This window comes from Pholis gunnellus, assembly GCF_910591455.1.
Source record: "Pholis gunnellus genome assembly, chromosome: 9".
NCBI classification, from domain to species: Eukaryota; Metazoa; Chordata; class Actinopteri; order Perciformes; family Pholidae; genus Pholis; species Pholis gunnellus.
In genome coordinates this window covers 5483556-5498300 of record NC_136535.1, presented here as the reverse complement: position 1 = coordinate 5498300, position 14745 = coordinate 5483556, and the positions used below count along the sequence as shown (strand labels likewise).

General features: G+C 42.9%; 1 protein-coding gene across 2 annotated transcripts; it reads right to left on the bottom strand.

Moving 5' to 3' along the window:
• Nucleotides 1–268: 268 nt before the first annotated feature.
• On the bottom strand, nt 269–13232 carry LOC306701060 (sushi domain-containing protein 6). Of its 2 annotated transcripts, none has more exons than XM_079166293.1 (5): nt 13060–13232; nt 7780–7882; nt 5792–5995; nt 1942–2086; nt 269–1767 (listed from the first exon to the last, which is right to left on the bottom strand). In XM_079166293.1, exons 2-5 carry the CDS (start codon nt 7871–7873, stop codon nt 1434–1436), a joined length of 777 nt encoding a protein of 258 aa, XP_079022419.1. In that variant the 5' UTR covers nt 7874–7882; nt 13060–13232; the 3' UTR covers nt 269–1433. The 2 variants fall into 2 exon arrangements, with proteins under 2 accessions (XP_079022419.1, XP_079022418.1); XM_079166292.1 differs by having other exon boundaries at nt 7780–7886; nt 13060–13198.
• Between the last annotated feature and the right edge of the window lie 1513 nt (nt 13233–14745).

The following is a 14745-nucleotide window of genomic DNA, read 5'->3' as shown; positions in this document are numbered from 1 at the left end:
TTAGTAATTTCTTACTGTTTTTCAGATGAGATAATTGATGAGCTGTTTGAGGACTGTGTTAAAAACTGTAGTTGAAATCTGAGCAGCTGCTCTACAAATGCTGCCAGAACTCCCAAATGAAACCAAAGATTCTTTTAACTTTGGGAGAATAATCCCGTCCGTCTGCTCTGCACAACACAGCCGGTGTGTCCTGACGACAAACACAGGTGATGCAAATGAACTTCAATCACAAAGTCACAGACAAGGCCAAGATGTCCAACATCTCAACATTTATTCATCATATAATTCTGTGCAATAATACAATGTACAAATAATCTTTCAGTAAATATTACAATCCATAGTTAAGATAATATGAAACATGAAATACATTCAAGGTCTGTGAAGGCGTCAGTCGTTCTGCAGAGGTTAGAGAGGGACAGAGAGGGAACCAGCTGTGTGAGGACACGCACACACACACGCACACACACGCACACACACACGCACGCACGCACGCACGCACGCACGCACGCACGCACGCACGCACGCACGCACGCACAATGTAAGATTAGTTTCAGATTATTTGGTCCTACATCTGTGGGGTTTTCTTTGCAGGTTGTGGAATGATGTTAAAAGCACCTTTGTGTGTCTGCCCCGAGGCCTCCAGGGCAAATAAATGTACAATTATTTCTTATTTTCCTTACTGAACATTTAAATCAATCAAAAATATTTTCACGGCTCTAAATATCTGCAATACACTAAATAAATATCACAACATGCTGCTCGTTGTCACAGTCCATTGCCCCAGTGTCGGCACACGAGCATGGCATTAGTACTTTGACTGAAGTATTGGGTCTGAACACCACGGTGGCTTCAAATCAACACCACCACTCAGAGAAACGCTTTACAAAAGAACCGGATAGAGATGGAATAGTCTGTTGCCGTGGAAACGCACAGGGTTTTTTCGTTGTGCAACAGCACGATCTGCACCGTCACTGACGGGAGATGTCTCCAGAGCAACGTCAGAAACACACACTCTTATATCGATGCTGTGAAAACCTCAGAACTCCAGCTTGTGTGGTGATTTCTATATCTAGACAGACGGATTCTCATCTAAAACATACTGTCATCACACTAAGAATAAGGCATTTAGGATCTAAAGGTTTTCACCATACAGCACACCAGCGCCCTCCTCTGTCACTTACATTCATACAACACACTATACAATCAATATCTCATGTGTAAATGGTTCAGGTCTTTGTGACCCAACAACCGGCCAATCAGAGCTTATCAGCTTCGTCTAAATTAGCGTTTGATGCTGGTGAGCTGCAGCTGATCAGGAAAAGTGCAGTCTGGTGTTATTTGTGTCATCTGCAGAGCAAACGCTGCAGCTGTCAATCAAAACCCTTCATTGCTAAACAACATGTGGTCACATGTGAACCCCCGCAGTCTGTCAATCAAGCGTCCTTGTCGTCCGAAAACTCAACATGTAGCTGCCGGACGTCCCCGTCGCTCATCCTGTCTCTGGGTCGGGACGACTGGACCTCCTCGTAGGCAGGCGGGGGGTTGTCAGGGCTGGGCAGGAGCGGGCGGTTGCTGCCGTCTGATTGGTTGTTGAGAGACGTCGGGTGACAGCTGGGAGCCTCCTGAGCCAACAGGAGCTGGGTGGGTCCCGGGGCCGAGAAGGCGGGGAGGCGCTGCCCCCAGCTGCCGTACACCGCCTCCTCGTAGGACGGGAGGGAGACGGGGAGTCCGTCCACCATCAGGTCCAGCTGGTCTGAGGAGCGACGGCTGCCGGGACACACAGAGAGAATTAGCTCATGGAGAAGAAGCAGGTGTGCTGTACAGGTGAATCTCCTGACCTCAGTCGTCTGCATTCAATATGAAATGTAGGTTTGTTCCGCAGAGTATCTCACACACAATCTATAACAAACTAGATGTTTTAGAAATGTATCTTCTTCTCACCTGTGTGATTGACAGGGGTAGAGGCGGGACTTGACGACCAGGCAGGCAGTGGTGGTGAGCAGGAAGATGGACACGCCCACCGCCGTTGTGGCCATGCTGGGCATCGAATCGTTCACTCTGTCGTCAGAGCGCATGTTCGGACCCTCTGAGGAGGAAGAGCAGACAAATGTACGTTAGATCATTTTGTGTTCACCTTTAATCTCCTGACTCCTCCATCAATGAATAACATTGAAACTTTATGTTTATGTGCTAGTTTTGCACATTACCAGACCACCGTTTGCACGACCCTTATTCACACTGGAACAAAGGTTTTCCATTTGCACTATGATTGCACATTGCATTGGGCAATTCTGTTTTGTATAATGACAACAACAAACACTGAATCCTTCGATGGATAAATAAACCTAGAAACAGTAGTGAAAATCAGTAAGTGCATGAAATTGCATAAAAAAAAATCTCATGATGCAATTATAGAACAGAAAAAGAAGACGGGGAATTAATGTGTTAGCATGTAGCTTGTGTTAAGTGTTAAAACAGAGATTTGGTATTTATATAAAAAATTCAAAAGTGTAGATTTAAGACTATGAGCTGAAGCTGTGACAGAAAACAATCCGCTGTGATGCACCTCTGTGGATAAAAAAAAAAAAGTGTTCCGTTTGCAGAAATAGATTATCAAACACAAAATCCATGAGAGGAAGTTGTTTTATCTAGTTGTGTGGTTTCTCCGAGCTCTTGACAATACGACGGCAGCTTTCCGTGAGGCTGACAGCAGCAACACAGAGGAAACGTTCAATGGTTAGGTTGGCGGCTTCGCCCGCTTCCTCTTTCTGCGCTCTGACTTACCGTCGCAGCGAGTTTGAGTGAATGGCGACAGAGGAAGTCGGAACTGGTCTGTCAAGTATAGAGCTTCTAGTTCCGCTGCAGAGAGTCTTGAGTTTCTCTGTTAAGTAGGTCAAGAGATGAACGCGAGCTGCTGCTGTGTTTGCACAGGTTTAACGTTTTAGTGCTGATTAACTTTTAGAATCGGGTCTGATTCATCGAGACAAAACTCGATCTCCATGGACTGCAGAGGGAAAGTCCAGTTCTAGATGCAAAAACTATACGAACAAAAGCAAAAATACATTTCAGATACACCAATCGTTTTGGACTTGCAGTGTTTTAACAGTGCTACACTCAGAGACGGAGGTTAAAGTACTAATAAAACACCATAAAAATACTACACTACAAGTAAACGTCTTGCATTGAAGATTGTTACTTCGGGAAAAGTATCTAAGTACTACTTAAAAGTATAAAAATGTCCCCTGTGACTGTTCTACTATTATACATTGTGTCATTAGATCAATGTGTATTCATGTAAAAGCAGCAGTTTACTGTAGTAGTTGGTTGAGGTAGATTTCCTCCATCGGTTGATTTGTAAAAATAGTGAGAAATGCCGTCAGAATTTCCCAAAACCCAAAGTTTGTTTTGTCCCAGACAGCAAACCAGTTCTGAGAAGTGAAGCCATTGCAGAAGTGCCTTAAACTTGCATTCTCTCTACTGGCCATCAGGGGGCGACTCCTTCGGTTTCCAGTCTTCTTCAATACAGCATGCTGTTCATTTAGTAAATAATGGTCCATTTAGAGTCAAATAGACCATAAAGCAGGGTGTGCTTTAGGGCGGGGCTACCAGGTGATTGACAGGTCGCTACGCGGCGTTGTCGTGTCTGGTAGTTGTTCGTGTTTTCGTGTTAACACTTTTACATTCTGTTTTCAGTTCATGAAAGTTCAGTCGAACTTTTTCGCTTTGGTTTTTAGGCTTTTAACTTTTTGTGTCACTTCTGGTTCCAGCAAATCAAAATGTCGATAGCGAGGCTTCCAAACTTCTTATATACCGTCTACGTTTTGTCCGACCAACAGTCCGAACCTCAACAGTATCAATTATACATTAAAACCAGTCAAATGATCAAAAGTTTCATCAATGAATTAATGAATCATCTTTCCTTGTTTATTCTCGTCTCAGCAAACATGATATTTTAGAAATTCGATGAATGTTTTGAGTGTAAACATCTAAACTAAAGCTGTCCAATAAACATAGTGAAGTAAAAAATACAATATTTGCTTCTGACATGTAGAAGTATAAAGTAGCATGAAAAGAAAAGACTGAAGTAAAATGTGTACTTAAGTACAGTACTTTTGTGTTAGTTAACTTAGTCACATTTTACGTATTACAAAACTCCCAGAGGACCACGTAGTCTAGGTTGACCCGAACACAGCGAGACTACATCGCATGTCTGCAGTCATCCATAGCACACATGTTCCAGGTAAAGGTCACCCCACTGGGATTTAAACACCATAACCAAACAACAACAACGACACGGCGTCTGCTTCCTGAACACTCAAAACATCAAGTAACTAAGTAACTGTCATAAAATGACGAATCAGCCTACAAAGTGTCAGGGCCGGCGCTGCTCTGAGTCATGACTACATTAGAAACTGAGCTAATCACTGAGGAACGCTGTGATGACCGGGGGGGGGGGGGGGGGGGGGGGGGGGGGGGGGGGGGGAACACGGAACCACCCACAAAACGGAATCACACAACACTAGGTTTTAATTGTGACCACCAGTGGTGGAAGAAGTACTGAGATCCTTTACTGAAGTAAAAGTAGAAAAACGACTCCATTACAAGTACACAGCCTGCATTCCAATCTCACTTAAAGTGCCAGAAACTAGGAATTGTTGTGTTTTCGCAACACGTTCTCAACCCAGGGAACAACATCATGGCCGGGCTTACAAATAGTACGCGAAGGAAGTAAAACGTACGTTAAGTACAGAAAACACGTAACTTCAAAATAATTCAACAACCCTTTATGACACTAACAGCGGTCTCCTGGTTGAAAGTCCTGTGTGTCCCACGTGTCTGAGCTCTGAGCCCTCCAGGTGCTTGTTGCTTGGTGGTGACCGTAGCGCGGCTACACTCAGACGAACGCGTGCTCGTGGTCGTTGGAGAGTATTAGTACCCATAGAGTCCAGTAGAAGGCTCCGCTTGTGCTTATAGAACTCTGGTAACAATACTGTAACCTTCGTTTTCATTAGCTTGGAATGAGCCCTTCATATCTACATAGGGAGAGTATCAAAAGTACTCGTTATGCAAAGTGTTATATTAATATGGAACATTAGATTTCTCTGTTTTTATCACAAAAGAGCATTTTACTGTTGTAGTTCGTCAATGAGGAGCCAATTTGAGATACTTATATACTATACTGATACTTGTATACTACGGTGTAGATCAGTATAGTACTGTATCATGTTACAGGTTTTCATGTTAAAAGTAACTATTAGTGTCAATTAAATGCAGTGGAGTAGAAGTAGTACAATATTTCTCTCTGAGATGTAGTGGAGTAGAAGCATAAAATGTAAATATGAAATATGAAATTACTAAGTTTGTAGATAAGTACACTTTTTGAGTAAACGTACTTAGTTACATTTCACCACTGGTGTCCAGGACCCAGTGAGATCATTATTCATTGGCTAACGGGACAGTTATTCCTCACTTTTGTGAAGAACACAAAGTGGAACCAGGTAGTCTGCCACGTTATGTCATAAAGTGATCCAGGTGAACTCTGAGCTCACTGTCCTCAATAACTGACCTGTTGTTATATTGAAATATAAAAACTATAACATGTGAAAGTTTTCATCATCCTCCCTCCCAGACAAATGCTGAGCCAGTCACGTAGTTTACCTTTATTTATAGTTTTTATGGGTGAAGAGAACTCCCTTCATACCCTGCGCAAAACGACCTCAACATCACACAGCAAACATAGACACCATGCTAGAGGTTAGACTCCAGTGGATTCAGTCTTCTGAGCTCTTACCTCTGACGGGGATGCAGGCAGGAATCGGGGGCTGCCACCTCCCGTGGCGACACCTGGAGAACCGGACCTTGTTGTTGACGTGGTATCCGGGCTCGCAGAAGAAGTGAATGGAGCTCTTGTGGGGGAAACCTCGACACGGCGACGGATCACAGCGGAACCCTCCATGTTCTAGCACCAGAGGGTGAGTGCAATTACTCAGTCGGCCTGTAGAGACACAGAACACAGTGGTCGTTGGTGGCCTCTACCTCACACCATTATAGTTCATTTCTCTGAATTAAAAGCATAAATCCCTTTCCTTTCCTTTCCAACTCATGCATCTCTGCTCCACATGCATGTGTTCTCTTTAGGCTTTAGAGAACAGGATAAACATCTCTGCTTCCACAAGCTGGTGGATGTTTTAACTCCTTCATGTCCTGATGGTTAGTTTAATCTACATCAATGCATTATATATTCTATTAGATCATCATATGTTTGTAGCGTCTCGTCACGTATCTCTAAAAAAGATAAACAGTCCTGTTTTCAGCTTTGTGACGATGCATTTTCCAGCTGATCCAAGAGGCTTTTTAAAGCGTTTATTTAGATGAAGAAGTGGGAGGATTCTCTCCACACATGAAGGAACACTTCATCCTTCAGTTTATCACAAACATTCACATTCACGTCGGGAGATACGTGGTTTCCACTGGAGAGGAAGGGGACGAGTAAATGATCCTGGTCACAATGACCAACGTGATCAACGACGGGAGAGTGTGACACCAGCTGGGGAAGGACAGTGTGACGGGAGAGCAAGGTGATGTTGTTACTGTAAACAAAGGGAGTCAACGGCTCTATGGAGGCTTAGGATTTGGTTTGGATAGTTTGGATGAGTGTGTAAATGCCTTCTGCGTACTGGGAGCTCTTTGCCAAAATCAAAATGTTGCCCACAACAACCTCTGCCTGGACACAATGGGCAGAGCAGCCGACAACGTTACCCACTTCCTCTTTATCTTCACCCTCCATCATAAAAGTCTGCGTCTGCAAGAATCGTGGTTTCCACTGCGCCGCCGTATACATGCTGCCGAACCCCAAACATCAACACGAGCAGAGTAGGTCGAGTGTGAGGCCGCGAGTGGAAAATCACTGGTAATGACGCTTCCACTAGAAAAGTCTCAAATGGTTTCATACAATATCAGAGAGAAAAATAAATCATGATTCAAAGGGTTGTGTTGGAAACAGGAAGTCTCAGCCAAATGTTTTGATGGACAGCAGTCCCCAAACAAACGTCTGACTGTGGCTCCAGAAAAAGGCGATCCTAATATAAACTGTGATGTTGTGATAAGAAGAGGAAGGCCGTTCAGTTTCCAACCTCTCAAACAGAACAGTGTCTACATCCTGCAGCGCGCTGCCTAAAGTTCATTTCGTGTTTCACAATCAGTCATCATAAAAGTGGGATGATAACACTGTGTGACACAAAATGAACTCTTCTCTCGGTCGCGTTTGTGATTAAAGCTCGTTTCAGTATCTCACTGCTGTGGAACATCTCAATCAAAGTGATTACACTGTTTTCAAAGGATTCCCTACGTTATTCAGTTCCTCAATGTATTACTAATATGCTGCAGTCAGCATAAAGTCGCCACTAAATCAGAGAGGTTATAGTAAAATAAAGTATATTTTGTGATACTCAATTTCTTTGAGGATAAATCAATATAACAACGTTTTCTTAACGAAATGTAACAAAGACACACTGAATAAATGATGCAACATGAACATTAAATGTCTTATTGTTTCTCAGTGTGTGTTTAGCTCTCGGAGCCACCGCAGGAAACGTCCAATAGATAGCCGACTTCAATAACTTCATAAGCCCCAAACCGTGGCAACAACAATGGTATCCGAGCCGTGTGCATCAGTATTTAGTGTCCCCTGGAAACAGTTTCTGATGGTGTGTGCTTCTCGCAGTCCGAAAAAGATATTTTCAGTATTTCTGAACGTTGGGGTTTGGTCAGAGGTCTTACCCGCCGTGAGGAGCGGTGAGGAGGCCAGGAGGAGGAGTCCACACACCAGGCTGACGCGTCCACAGGGCGATGGATACGGGACCGACGCAGACATCAAACCAGACTTCCTGAAGACAGCACAGGGATGACGAGTCAGAAGCAGCACACACACACACACACACACACACACACACACACACACACACACACACACACACACACACACACACACACACCAAAGTGTTCTTCAACAGGAAGCAGAAGTCACACCTCGCTCACTAGAAAGCAGCTCTGGTTTAAACTTTTTATTTTCCCAGTCTGAATGTATTTCCAGCTGTCGTGTTCATTCACGCCAGTCAGCTGCTGAGGCTGCATCCACACCACTGTGTTTTGGTTTGAGCGCCACCACACCTCCGCTGGCTTCACCTGTTGGCCAGCGAGCAGCTGCACTGATCAAAGTCTTCAGGTCCATTTTCAAAACAAACTGTGAACCAGTGACTTCTCGTCTCTCAGGCTAAATGGTTCGAAATGTTTTAACTCGGGTGACCACCAGGGATGTTAATGTGCGTGCATAATGAGAATCATTTGATTTAATGCATTCATATTCCACTTACAATATGCTAAAACATAAATGAATACCCTACGTGCTTTAATATAGTTGTCAGTTTCCCATTTTGCAGAACCTAACGTTAGCAGTGAGAAATAAAATGTACCTTTTTCTGCATTATGCAAATCCTTGGCTTCTATATTCTTCTCAATCAACTCTAATAATAACTCATCTGAATCAAATAGATTACATAATAAGACCATTAGCCCGGATGTCGTTGGATAAAGAAAAAGAGGTTCTGACTATTTGTAAGGTTCGTTTAAAGTGGTGAACTTTGCTCTGCCAGACAAAGTGGAAGGTGTTCGGTAATCTCTGTCATGGTACACCAGCACGACCCCCGTACAGGCTCCTTACGTCAGAGCACACAACGGCCTGACGTGACCTGGTGAGTGACGAGGATCATTACAGAGTTAGCGTGAGGTGAACATTTTCAACAAAGCAACCATGTTCATGGTCAGGTTCCTGAGCTTTATTAAAAATAATATGATATCAATATTATATGTATATTAATAACATTATAAATAATGCTCTGACCTGTCCGGGGATCCTTTCCCTAAAAATTGTGTTAACCGTGTCACCTGAAGTGCCTTCAAAATGTTTTTTAATTTTACAATTCATATCTTTAAAGGCTGTTTTATCAAAATAAGTTTGGTTTTTCAGTAGCTCTTACATACACCAAACGTTCCACTTTCATTCCCATCTGTATTCTTGAGGTTTATACAGAGGGGTTTGTTCATATACAGTATCATTCGGAGCCTGATTTATACAACATCTTAAACTGATTCTTATCTCCCCATCAAACCACGACTGTGAACCTGTCGTCAACCTCTCAGTCGACCCACAGTGAGACTGTCCCCTCACACTGTTTACTGTCCCAACACCGGCCGACGGTGCAGAAGAGAAACCGATCCCCACCACAGCGACCCAGACTCCTTCTCCAGATGACTTGCAGCGAGCGCCTCCCGAAGCACGCAACTTCCTGTGCTTCCTCTTGCCAACTGAGCCAGACCTCTGCTGAGGTGTCGGCCTAAATGCCACAGTGTGTTTTTCGGTCTCCGAAAATGTGAGTGCGTGTAAGTGTAGCTTTTCTTGTCTTTAGAGTGTTAGAGTGTGAGTGTGAGTGTGTGTGTGTGTGTGTGTGTGTTGTGCTTTCATCTCAAGAGAGATGCCAGTCATCTCTGGAGCAGTGAGGGAAGGGAGATCCCCCCCCACCTCTCCCCCCCCCCCCCCCCACACACACTAATATTCTCCATCTTATGTGACCACAATCTGCGTGGGAGGTCTGCATCTTAGTCACCGTGGCTCTCTGTGATATTATAACTTCTGCTGTAACGTTCGCAAAGTTGGAATTATTGTGACCGGAGAAAATTAAAATGGCTCTTTTTTGTGTTATAAATGCACATTGTGGTGTTGTTCAATCAAGACAGTCTTCCCTTTTTTTTGGCTGTGTTGGAGGAAGTGCTCGGATCATTTACCACAGTGTAGTAATACTCTGCAAGTAAAAGTCCTGCATTCAAAGTGTTACTTATGTGAAAGTACATGTATCAGCATCACAATAACCTTAAAGTACCAAAAGTAAAAAGGTACTCATCATGCAGAATACATATTGTATTACTGGATTATAAATATTGGTCTCTTTAATGTTGCAGCTGGTAAAGCATTCCACCACTGCTGACATTACATAGTTGTGTATTAAGCCCTTTTTGTTCATGAATAAAAGTTAAACGATGTGACGCATCAATGCAATCGGCATCACCACAAACATCACCCTGTCAGGCCTTTAAATGTCACAATCTGGCACTTCTTTTGTTGCAGGGTGGGGAGGGCTGAAGGAAACATGACTGACATGTTTCAGCTTCACCGCAGGTGACTTCACACCTCGGGGGGGGGGCTGGATGTCTGTCCTCTGCTGCAGATGCAGATTGTCACCTCTCATCATCGACAGCTTCCCTTCATGACTGAGGGGGATTTAAGTTACAACAGCAGAGAGCACTTTGTTTTTAGTGCATTGGCTTAACTTAATGTATTGTATTTTTTACTGCTGCGGATACGTTCTTAACGCCTTCATATCCTGTTGGTTAGTTTAATCTGCAGCAATGCATCGGATTCTATTAGATCATCACATGTTTGAAGCGTCTCTGTCCTGTGAGAACCTCGTATCTCTAAAAAAGATAAACAGTCCTGTTTTCAGCTTTGTGACGATGCATTTTCCAGCTGATCCAAGAGGCTTTTTAAAGAGTTTATTCAGTAGGAGGAAGTAGGAGGATTTTTCTTAACACATAAAGAAACACTTCATTCTTCAGTTTACCACAAACATGCAACATCAGCACATCTGGAGAGACGTGGTTTCCACTGGACAGGAAGGAGAGGAAAAACTGTCATCTGAAAAGTAACTAAAGCTGTCAGTTAAATGGAGTGGAATAAAAATTACAATATTTAGGTCTGAGATGTAGTGGAGTAAAAGTAGAACGTAGCATAAAATGACAATACTCAAGTAAAGTACACGTGCCTCGAATTAGTATTTAACTTCAGTACTTGAGTAAATGTTCTGAGCCACATTCCACCACTGTAAACGTGACAATAAAGAACTTGAACTGCGTTTAACAGAAGCCCGTCCCGGTTCTGTGAACACAAACGGTGTCACACGTGAAGTCGTGTAAAATGAGGTAAAGTAACATTTCGCAGCTGTAAACACTCAGGTGGCTCTTTCTTGGAATTATTTTCGGGCACACAGGAAGTGATGCATTTTCTGTTTCCAGCCACAACAGCGACTTGTTTCATGAAAACAGAGGAGGAGCTGGAGCGTCCACAGACACAAACTTCCACTGGGGGAAAAACACCCGCTGCAAGACGCGGTGAAGATGAAACACCGAACACTAAAGTTCATATCAGACTGAGCGTCTTCACCCACTGAACCACATCTGACAGGCTGGTTGATCAGTAGCTGTGATGGTGGCTCTGCCATGTTGAACTTTGCTCTTTCTGTTCTGTTGCTTCACAGTATTTCTGAAACCGACGGCTACAAACCCTGTCGAGTGATTCAAGTTTATAGCCTCATGGTTTTATTTTTACTCTTTCAGAAAGAACGGAATGTCTCCAGTGGTGGGACAAGTACTCAGATCTTAGAGTAAAAGTAGCAATACTACATCACAAAAATACTGTTATAAGTAAAAGTATTGCATTGAAAAACCCTTTCTTACTTGAGTAAAAGTACAAAAGCATCAGCATCAAAATATACTTAAAGTACCAGAAGTCTTGGATATGCCGATTATAAATATTGATACATTAATATGTTCTTTACTTTAATGTTGGAGCTGGTAAAGGTGCAGCTCATTTTAATTACTGATACTGCTGCGTAGCTTAATTTATACCAATATAACATCATTTAATAGTACCATACCGGGATATTACTTAAGTACACCTTAATCTCTGAGACCCTCTTTAACATTGTTTTATCACCTTGATACTTCACAACTTTCTGAAGAATTATTTCCCAAATATGTATTTTTCGATGTCGGAGTTTCACTTTTAAATAACCTTCAACACTTTTTTTTTTAATTTTTTTTTTTTTACATACAAGAGATTTAATAAGGTTTTGCAGACCGTGCCTTCAAAATATCCTCTTATGTTTGATTTTATATATATATATATCTATATATATATATAGATATATATATATGATATTTCATACCTCCACCTGCTTGGTGTGAGTGATTGATGCGATGGTCGTGGTTATTAACGCTTTGAACAGCATCGTACACAATGTACTCGGTGGAAGCGCTGCTGAACAAGTCACAGGGAGGCTTGTGTTGTAACGGTGCCGCCACAGGTTTGCCTTCGTGGCTTTAATCCATGAAGCACTTTGCGTTCAAAGTCTGTGCCGGTTAAACTATAGAAGCGTATGAAATCATAAAGTCCAATAAAGATGAATGAAAGAAGCATACACATGCACACTTAGGGATTTCTGGAACATTATTAACAGAGTTGCAGATTATCACTCTCTCGGCCGACTAATCGATTGACCGACTAAATGCCGACTCTAGGTTTCATTATAGGGAAAATAAACTCTTAAAATACACCGCCAAAAACACTAAAAGACCTCGGCAAGCTGCTTTAAGAAAGAGACACAGTGAAAGACTCCTGCAAGCTCCTTCAGACATGTGAAACCACCCCGAAACCACCTCCAATGATCCCGCAAACACCTGGAATACACAAAACCTCCAGAGACCCGCGTCAGTCAAAGACCTGTGGGAACCCCCTCAGTGGTCTGCACTGCATACAGTCACACAGGTTATTATGTGGAGAGCTGCTTTGTTCCTCAGTGGAAGCTTCATGAGTCCACCACAACATTACATGTGATTATGAGATATCAGGAAAAAAATCCACTGTACCTGCACGTCAATGACACATTGTATATAGTTTGAAAGCAGGCTGTTTAACATGTACATCTCATCAGTCACATATAAATATGAGCATACTGTAAATAGCCGGCTGTCAAATCCACATATGAAGCCAATAAGACCCATAATGCAATCTCTCTTTCTCAAACGGACATAAAAACACTGCGCACAAAGACGATCGGATGGCGGAATAATCGATATATTCGTCGATCGATTTAAATCGATAGAGTTAAAACACCGACGCCGCCTCTCTGTGAAAGGACTAAATATCAAGCGGGTTTAAACATGTCTCACCTGAGAGCCGCGGATGAGGCAGCGGCAGCGGTGAGCTCGAGCTCTGAGGCGGCCAATCGGCTGTGGAGGCGCAGAGGAGAGCTGCTTGTTTACGGTTTCAGATCCGAGGAAAGGCGAAGTGAAGCTGGATCGATGAGGAACTCTCTGTCCGTCCGTCAGCCGCCGCTCCGCTACTGCGCAGCAACAAGTGGGACCTTTTTCGGCTGCTCTCGCCCCCTGACTCATCGATCAGCTGTGCTTGACACCGACCGCCCCGGGGCCTCTGATTGGCCGCCGCGAGCCGCCAAACACCGCCCACCTGCGCGGCTCCGTCATGTTCTGGAAAGGCTCTCTTTATCTCACGCCACAGAGACACACATGCACACACACACCCAACAGTTTAACCAATTACTTCCTCCCTCTCGCTCTCTCACACAGTTATTCAGAAAGAGGAAACAGCTCCAACATATAAATAATACAACATATACAGTCATTAAAATAGAAGTATTCATAGGCACTGACTTAATAACAATTTTGAGGTAGTTGCAGTATTTCCACATTCTGCAACTTCATACTTCTGCTCCACTACATCTCAGCGGTTAACATTGTACTTTGTACTACATTTGTCTGACAGCTTTAGTTACTTTTGAGATTTAAAACTCTTAATATAAACTAATAAATGATGTTATTATAGTTTAAGCTGCCCAGCAAGTATATACACTACTTAGAATTAGCTCAATCTTTACCTGCTGCAAAATTAAAGTGACGAACACATTGATGCATCAATCATTATAATCCAGTATTATTATATTATTCTGCACTGGGTCATTCTGCATATCGAGTGCTTGTACTATTCATACACACATATATTTTGATGCTAATACTTTTGGGCTTTAAATTAAGGTTTTGCAGTACTTTTACTTGTAACAGAGTACTTACACACTGTGGTATTGCTACTTTTACTTCAGTAAAAGATCAGAATACTTCAGGCGACCAGTGACTTATAAGCAGTAAACAAAGTAAAGCTGAGGCTGATGGGAACGTCATAATATTTCATTTATGACCAAATACCTGCAAAGAGTTGGACCATCAAATAAACTGCCTCAATGATGGCGCCAGACTTTACCAATTCAACCTGAATATTAGTGCCATGTTTAGATTATAACACACATGAATGTTCACCAAGATCATCAGGACTCATCGTCTGGAGATCGCGGAAGTTTGTACAAAATATTGAGTCAATCCTTCCGGCAGATAGAGATACGACACAGACTAAGTGAATGCTTTGACCAGCTGGTGGCGCTACAGAGGAAAAGTCAGTGGATCGTCAAAGTCAACAGGGAACATCCTCTGGGGAACATGAACGTTTGCACAACGTTTCACATCAATTCCTTTGATAGTGGTTGAGATATTTCAGTCGGACTAAAGGGGTGGTTACTCAAGACATCAGATATTTTAACGTATTAATAATCAAAACATTAACATGCATTTATTACAGCTTTTCATTTTGAGTTCCAGCTAGTAAAGCAGATGTACTTTGTCCTCCGTGTTTTGTTTGTTGCACCTTCATAGCAGCCGTTTTACTTTCTAACCTCGTGAGATCCAAACACAGATACACGGACCACAAACACAGCTGGTCTGTGGTCTGTGCTAGCCCTCGTTGTTTGGAGGGGGCCCACCCTTCGGGCCGACCGTTTACAGTAAAAG

Excerpts from the sequence above, each read along its gene's own strand:
- LOC306701060 (XM_079166293.1), bottom strand. The coding sequence starts at position 7,873 with ATGTCTGCGTCGGTCCCGTATCCATCGCCCTGTGGACGCGTCAGCCTG. Across the intron at positions 5,996-7,779 it reads CTCACCGCTCCTCACGGCGG|GCCGACTGAGTAATTGCACT; the intron begins GTAAGACCTCTG and ends GTGTCTCTACAG. Across the intron at positions 1,768-1,941 it reads TACCCCTGTCAATCACACAG|CCGTCGCTCCTCAGACCAGC; the intron begins GTGAGAAGAAGA and ends GTGTCCCGGCAG.